This window comes from Condylura cristata, unplaced genomic scaffold (assembly GCF_000260355.1).
Source record: "Condylura cristata isolate star-nosed mole 26May11 unplaced genomic scaffold, ConCri1.0 scaffold00001, whole genome shotgun sequence".
Taxonomy (NCBI): domain Eukaryota; kingdom Metazoa; phylum Chordata; class Mammalia; order Eulipotyphla; family Talpidae; genus Condylura; species Condylura cristata.
In genome coordinates, this window is record NW_004567102.1 from 71,863,038 (window position 1) to 71,871,615 (window position 8,578).

General features: G+C 42.8%; 1 protein-coding gene across 1 annotated transcript in view; it reads left to right on the forward strand.

The window, feature by feature from the left end:
- Positions 1 to 8,578, forward strand: part of ARFGEF3 (ARFGEF family member 3) — a 123,132-nt gene that overhangs the window by 62,581 nt on the left and 51,973 nt on the right. The window contains exon 9 of the mRNA XM_004673891.2: positions 8,442 to 8,546. Coding sequence (XP_004673948.1) covers positions 8,442 to 8,546 — 105 coding nt within the window. The remainder of the gene's footprint in view (positions 1 to 8,441; positions 8,547 to 8,578) is intronic.

Genomic DNA, 8,578 nt, shown 5'->3' on the forward strand with positions numbered 1-8,578 from the left:
CAGCTGGGGGGCTCCCCATGAATCTTCTCATCAAACTGTGTTGCGCTTCCTGTTAAGTGACAGCATTGAACTATGAGGTTTTCTCTATTTCTCCTGGCATCTCTTTCTCTTCTAACAGCCCCTGGGTGTCTGAGCTCGCACACCTCTCTTTAAAAAGAATGTTATTCTAAATTTTACATGCTTTACATTTTTTAACGCCAGCCCCATCTATGACCTTGTTTACATCCGTGATGGCACTCTCCTGCTCTCCATGCCAGGGGCCAGAGAGAGACCGTGTGTAGCTGTAGTCGAGCCAAATCCTGAAAAAGCCAGGCTCTCTGAGATGACAGAAAAAATCTTTACTAGCTGCCTCTATGGTTACTTGCAAAATCCCACAGGCCTGTATGATTCTGAAGTCCTTTTGAATTATAGGAGATATATTAAATAATGGTTTACTGGTAACAGGGACGTTTGGCAACACTGAAATCTTTTGTTTTTAGAGGTTTATTTCTTGTAATGAGCGGGGAGCAGTTGTCCAGTCAGAAGCATAGACAAGCGTTGAGCCTTGCTGGAAGTATCGCAGCATTATTTTGGTTTTGGTTTTCAGAAACTCAAGATTGCTTTTAATGTAAGCTTGAATTTACCTTTAAAAGTCAGTGCCAAGTGGTTTCTATATCAATCTATCCATTCTTCCTCCAGGTCACCTGCATATTTCACCAAATTAGAATTATGTCCAAAAGAAAGAGCCGTTTTTCCAGACCTTCCAGTTTCTCCCACCCCTGAACCTCGGGCAGGCCGCAGATCCTGGCAGTATTTTCTCGCAGGAGGGATGTGTCTGACAGCAGATGGGTTGTAAACCACTCCACCTGTACGCTGTCAGGTCCCCATCTTTGCTGGCCATGAAGAGCTGAGGCAGTAGGACTGGGGCTCAGATCATTAGCTGAACCTGAGGCCCATCTGTAGGGTCCCCACACAAACTGCTGTTCCTGGCACAATCCCAGATTATGTCTGTGGTGTATGATTACAGTTGCCCTTCTTCACTCTCAACAGCACCCTTGCTAGCACTGGGTATGTGCCCACTCTCCCCATCCATGACCAAAGTCTAGCTCCTGCTAACCTCTGGCTGTTTCTCTTCATCCTCACAGAGCCAGCTGCTATCCTCACAGAGCCAGCTGCTATATTCAAACCAGGCTGTGTTTCTCACTGACTTGCTTTCCTAAGATGCAGGCATATGTGATATTTAATCACAGCTGACCCAACTGCATTACTTTGCCGGGTTACCTGGATGGGACCTTGTTTGCCCCTTACTAGATGGTGACCTTGGGCAAAGCTCAGACCCACTCTAGGCTTATGTCTCCTGAAAAATAATTAATATACTATTTACTAGTATACTTATCATGTGGTATGGCACATAATATTAATAATATAAAGCATATTAGGAATTTTTTTAAAAGATTGATTATGCATACAGAACTGGGGTACAGGTCACAGGTACGGGGCGGTGAGAGGAAGAAGGAGCCTAGAAACCAACCAACAGCTTCGGAACACACTAGGGCAAATTGCCTACTTCACAGAGTTATGAGTCACTTTGCTTACTAGTCTTTTGAGTAACTAAGCATTTCATGGCTGGCAGGTTGAGTATCTGGTCTCATTCTTTCCTCATGCCCGAGTTCCTCCCAGGGTTCATGGTCCATGGAGAGCAACTAGAGTGAGGGTACCCGTGGGCCATGAGGCCCGGCAGCTGTCCATCCCGGCAAGGTCACCGTTAGGACAATCTGGCAGCATGTCCTGGACCCCTGGAATTTTTAGATTTTTCTTGTGTTTTGAGCCATTTTCACTTTGCATCCCTTAGAGACATAATGGAGTTTGTAAAAAGGGCCAGAGTGTGTTCGTTGTATAAGGTACAGAATAGAATCAGAAAATACAGTCCAACCACTTAGCCTCGCCTCATTGATTCTAAGACTGTTTGGTAGAGATTCCCCTGACATTCTTTGCTGGAAGGAGCAAGAAGAGAAGGGAGGGGACGTTGGAGACAGACAGGCGAGAATGATTATTTTTTAAGCCCAATTATCCTTCCAAAAATTCTTGGATTTAAGCAGCCTCGTGTAACTCAGCTTGCCTAATATAGAGCTCTATTAGCACTGTAGTTCCAAGGCATGTGAGTTACTCTGTGATCTGCAGTCATTTTTCCGAATCCTCCTGAGCCTGAACATATCATGAATACTTGCAAAGCTAATGAATATATAGAGTCAAAGCCCTAGGAGACAGCTGGGCAGATTTTGGACATGCTTTTTGAGGGATTGTAATGACCTAAGTATGATTTCAGAGGGAGAAATAAAAATAAAAGGAGTAAGGTAGGAAAATTGGAAGAAATGTAAAATCAGTGAAAACAGAGAACAAATGAATCAACAAAAGTGAGTCCAGCTGAGACCACAGTACTCTCTGACCAGTGGCTTCAAAGTCTCAGGGTAAACCTGCATGCCCAGCTTATTTAACAATAAAATCCCTACCATATGGTAATGGAGTCCTGAGGGAAAAGACCATAAAAAAGCAAATGAACAGCTTCTAGAGGCAGAATTATGACAGGGCAATTGCACTGAAAAACTAAACAAGACTTTGAGAATCAATAAAAGCCACTAAGCTCCATGACAAAATGCCTGAAGCCATGTTTGACTCAATATACAGTGAGAATCCCTAGGAAATCATATTAGTGTCACATGAACTACTTTCCCATGGAAAGCCTAACCTCCAGTCACATGGTTCTGGAGCACTTTCACTTTTTTCAGTGACTGATAGTCTGTGAACTTCGCTTGCAGTGGGTGTAGGTGTGCACGTGCAATGTGTTTCCGTAGAGTATTTTCCTAACACTCTACAATTAAATTTCTGATATAAGAAGTTCAATATTCACAACTGCACCATAAGCCAGAAGTAGCACCAACAATTCTGAAAGCAAACAAACCACATCAAATATTTATTATGTGCTGAGCAGAAAAAAATCCACATACAGCAGTACTTCCCAGAAGATATCAATACTGAATGCCCCTAGCAATTGCACAATAGGCATTTCCTTGGACTACTTCAGGTAAGCCAGGTCATATGGCCACCTTACAGATGGAGGCTCCCTGGAGTTGCTGTTGGGACCACCCTGGTTTAAAGAACCTAAGCCCCAGGTACCACGTGCACTAACTGAAGACTTTTTCCCAACCAGTTAACAATGGTATGTTTTAATGCCTTCATTTATAGGCCTCCAAACTCACTGTAAATGTATCCTGAAGGCCAGTTTTTCATTATTAACAGCATAACTACCATAAAATATACCCACCCTTTGAAACATTTATAATTTTTAGTTTTTTCCTTTACCAAATTGCTCAGAAAGAAATATTTAGGTTTTTGTTCTCCCTTATCTCTAAAGTAATGAACAACACAGCTTTTATATTTTTCAAAGTTTTGTTGGCCTTTGTTTTATTTCCTGACAATGCAAGTCCTGCAGGGAAAGGGGTAGAAAGGACACATGCTTGACAGCTGGCATCTGCCTAGGTCGCTACCAACGTGTGCACCCTACTAAATTTCACAGTGTTAACATCAGATAAGGACTCTCCACCATGGTGAGGGAACAAGAAGAAAGCCAATCGACAGCACACCCAAAAGATTAAAAAATGACCCTGTATAACCACACAAATGGCCAAATCTCCCCCTCGTCTCTTTGTGAACCTACTCCCAGGTGATGAGTTATCTACATTTTTTCAATGACAGCTATAGCTCCCATGTGCTCCCTCACCAAGATGAGCAAATGCTGGAGTTGCTCCTGCTTGCTGAGTGCACCTGAGTGTACCTTCTGCTCCTTTAACCCATCTATCAAGTCGGGGTCAAATCCTCTGACAGGCTGACTCACACCCATTTGCAGCGTGCCCTGTGGCTCTCACAGTGGACAGGCTGCCTCACTCATGAACTTAACTGTGTTCACCCATGGGTCTCTGGTGATCTCTGGCTGGTGGCTGCCGGGCATCAGTCTTTTAAGTGAATGTTTTCATTGATCCTTATATTGGGCCCTTCCTGGTGGCACAGCAGGTTAAAGCACAGTACTAAGAAGCTAAAGCCACTTCAGCATGAGTTCAATCCCCACCCGGGAGGTGATCCACAGGCGCGGCAGACCTCTCCTGACCCACCCGCTGCTCCCCTCAGCAGTGCACTTTTTCAGTCAGCCTGTTCTGCTCCCCACTCTGTCTCCGATGAATCCCTGTGCATTGTCCATATCTGTCTGTAGTCAGACAGGAACTGCACGTGCACGTGCATCATGCATGTGTGTACCTGGTGAGGGCCATGTGTGGCAGGCGCCCAAAGTTCCTTCAGCTCCTTAAATGACATGACTCATGTAAGGCCCCAAGCACCCATATTTCCAGACTGCTGCAGCCCACAGAAAAGCTGCTACGTTCTGTCTCCAAGGAGACTGCCAGGCCAGTTGCCGTGGCAATACCTTGCGCTGTCATTGTATCAGATGCCTTGGGGTTACCGTGACATGCTTTGCAGATAGGCACCTAGACTGCTCCTAGCTTTTCTGTGGATTTTCAGTGGTTTCAGAGAATATTTTGTGCTCTTATTTTAGTTTTGTGATGCTAGACTGATAGTTTGAGAGTGAGCCATGTTTGAACTGGGATATTTAATAATTATTTTTCTTAATAATGAGTAAGAAATTGATCAAAAAGATTAGCCTCAGATATTGAGGCAAAGGCAGTCCTTACTGAACTTATCTGTTTAAAAGTGGCTGACTACTAAGTAGCCCTCCTGTTTCACTCTCTGCAATCTATTCATTTATATAGTTTCTAGAATGATCATCCTAAAACAGAAAGGGGGTCATGGCAGTCTTCTCACAGAATAAGTCCAGATATCCTAGCACAGCACTCAAGAGCGTTCCTGACCTGGCCCCTGCCCACATACCCAGCCTACCTCTTGCTGAAGACATCTCATCCTCTGCTCCAGAACCCCCGCCCCACACACACTCAAGGAATTTATGTGACAGATTCCATCTGGCCTCTACTAAGATAATAACATTTCCTTTGGAAATTCTTTCTGGATCCTTCTAAGAAGGGTTAGATGCTGCATCTTGAGCTCTCATAAAACCTGGCGTGTAAGTATTCATTTATAACATCTCTTACCCATGCTCAATCTGCTTGCTTGCTTGTCTCTGTGAAGAAAATACTCTTTCCGGTAGGAACTGTGTTCTGTTCAGAAGGGCAGCTTATGGCCATAGGCGTGTGGGACCTTACCTGGCCTACGAATGGCTAGTGATTTCTCATCTCTTTAACTCTTCCCCTATCCAACCTGACTCTTGGCAAATGGTCATAATTTCTTAGGCACTCATCCTTTACTTATCTCTTCTGCCACCCTCAGAAGGTGTGGTTGAGTACATCCAAGTAGAAGTGGAATTGCCCTTTTTGAAATAATGGTATCACCATTTCCCGGTTAATCACTGTCCACTGAGTCATACCATTCTCTTTGGGCATGGGAGATCGTTTTAGACTATAGGTCAGCAAAAGTTTTGTGTAAAGAGCCACATCAGGTCTCTGTTTCCTTTTGTTTCTGTTTCTGTGTAGATTTACAAAGCTTTAAAAACAATCACCTTTCTTACTTCTCAGACCAGGATTTTTGCCCTTAGTCTGTGTCCTCTCAACTAGTTTTAGAACAAGTCAGTTTTTTTTTTCTTTCAGTATTTTATTTAATATATATATATACACACATATACATATATATGTATATATATAAATTTTTATTTATTTTCCATATATCTATTTGCATTATTGCTCATGTTATAGCAATGTTTATTTCCCCTCTTCCCCTCCCCTTATCACCAGAGCCCCCCACACTCCTCTCTCCTTCTGATCCCTCTCTGTCCCCTGTAGGATCTCTCTGGTTTTTACTTATCTGTCCTTGTATTGTTTCCTCCTATAAATGAAGCCATTCAATACTTTTCTTTTTCCTTCTGACTTATTTCACTGAGCATAATCCCATCCAGCGCCATTCATGTTGCTGCAAATGGCATGAGTTTATCTTTTTAGGTTGTATATATACAACAGTGTATATATACAACATCTTCTTGTTCCAGTCACCTAGATTTGAGCATTTGGATTGTTTTCCAGGATTTACCTATTGTAAGTAGTGCTGCGATAAACATAGGGGTGTATGTATTTTTTTGAATTAATGTTTTTGTGTCCTTGGGGTAGATTCCTAGGAGTGGGATTGCTGGGTCATATGGTAGCTCCATTTTTAGTAGTCTGAGGAATCTCCACACAGCTTTCCATAGTGGTTGAACCAGTTTACATTCCTACCAGCAATGTAGGAGAGTTCCTTTTTCACCGCATCCTTGCCAACATTTGTTGCTGTTCATTTTTTTTGATAGGTGCCATTCTCACTGATGTGAGGTGGTATCTCATTGTGGTTTTGATTTGCATTTCCCTGATTATGAGAGATATTGAACATTTTTTCATGTGCCTGTTGGCCATTTGCAATTTCTCTTTGGCTAATCATCTTTTAAGTTCTTCTGCCCATTTCTTTACAAGTCAATTTTATAGACACATCACAGGACATTTCACAAAGCACTCAGGGAAGATTGAAGCTCCAGCTTCCTCTTCTCTGCCTGCAGTTCACAGGCTTCCTCAGTGTGACAGTTGTGCAGCCTTAGGGTCTCTGGCCTTTGGGACAATTGGCTGTTAACTCTTCCTCCTTCCTGTTTCCTCCATGTTCCAGCCTGTCCATCACAGTCTTGCTTTCCCTTTCAGCTCCTTCTCCTGGTGCTTATTTATACTGTTTAGGGCTTCAGCCTTCTTTTTGATGTGTATTTAATGCTATTTAAGAGAAAAGAGATGCAACCAAAAGTCATTTTTAAAAGTCAATTTCTCCCTCTTCTAAATATTCTACATAGGATTCCTGAATGAATCCTTAATCTTTTAAATCTTTATTATGTATTTGTAGTAATGTCTCTTTGCACATTACATTCTTTCCTACTCCCTTCTGTCACTCTTGCTGTTCACCTGGGATTCAGCTATGTCTAGTGGTCTGGGTAGCAAACCATCTGGTGTTAGGAAAGCACATCCCATCGAGTGGTCTATTATCTCCTGTTTCTGTTGCAGAACCCCCTAATAATAATTGTGAGAAAAAGAATGTATCCATTGAAAATCATGTTGCCTTCAATAAATCAAGAAAAATTGAATGCAAGTTAGTACAGTGTTGACTAATGTAAAGATAATGTAGTGATTCCTTGAAAGGTTTAGGCAATTAAATATGCCAAGTATTAATATCTCTGGAGTAAACTGGAATTTAGTTAATAGTAGATCAATAATTGTTCTTTAACAGTAGCAAATATACCATGTCAACGAGAGATGTTATTAATAGAATAAACCATACACAGGGGTGTAAAATATGGCAACTCTATTCCATGTTCAGTTTTTCTATAAATCTAACTGTCAGAGAGCAAAAATCTGCCACTCCAAAGTAGGTCTTTCTGGCAAAAGTTGATTTTGTGGGAGAAGCTTTAAATGCTGAGAGGAGATTGCTTTTGAAAAAGGCTTGCACATGTAAAATTCTCTCCATCGGAAAGACCTGGTCTCCTTATTTCCTTTTCAGGGGAGAGGGTAGAACTGCAAGGATCTGTATACCTCCATTCCCTTCCCTCCCCCCAATCTTCCCTGACTCAGTGGAACCATTCAAGATAGGCTCTGAAGCCATGTGGTGGGCTACTCTGTCTTACTGGGTCTCCTAGGTATACAGCAGGTTTACATGATCTTACCTTCTTTTTGACTTTTTTCTTTTACCAATCTTTCTTATACCTGTTTGCTACTTGTCAGACTAAAACAAACCAACAGGGTTATGGGGTGATTTGCTTTGTGCCCAACCATTGTAAAAGTCATCCTGCTAGGGCTGACATAATTACAAAGCACACAAACCAGACGCTCTAAGTATGTATTGTTTCATGGTTCTGTTGGCCAGAGAGCAAAGTTCATGGTGTCCACAGTCAGTTCTTGTTTGGAGCTAGAAGGGAAGGATCTGTTCCAGGCCTCTTGTTTTTGATTTTTAGCAAGCCCAGGCATCATCTCCTGTGCCTCTTCGCATTGCCTTCCCTCTGTAGGTAGCTCTGTGTCCAAATTCCTCATCTTGTAGTGATAAGAAATCTAATAATCACATTGGACTAAGGCCTACTCTAGTGACCTCATTTGAACATTACCTGCATACTAAACTTTCTCCAAATAAGCTCGCATTCTCAGATAGCTGGCAAGGACTGAAGCATGTGAAGGGGGCCGGCAAGAGGGGGCCGGGGGGCAGCGCAGCAAATGGGACTCAGTTCAACCCATTACCCTAAACATGCCCCCAAATTAACACTTCTCTGATGCCTGCCTTTCTTCCAAGTGCTTTCCACATGTCACCACTTTAACTCTGCTGTTCCCCTGTGTCTGTGTGTCGGTCACCTGCAGTGACAATCAGCAGCTGCAGCTCCTGTTCCTGGAGTGCATCCTGTCCATCCTCAGCAGCTGCTCCTCCTCCATGCAGATGCACAGAGGCTTCACAGACCTGATCTGGTAAGCACTGTCTCCTGTGTCCCCCCCCCCCC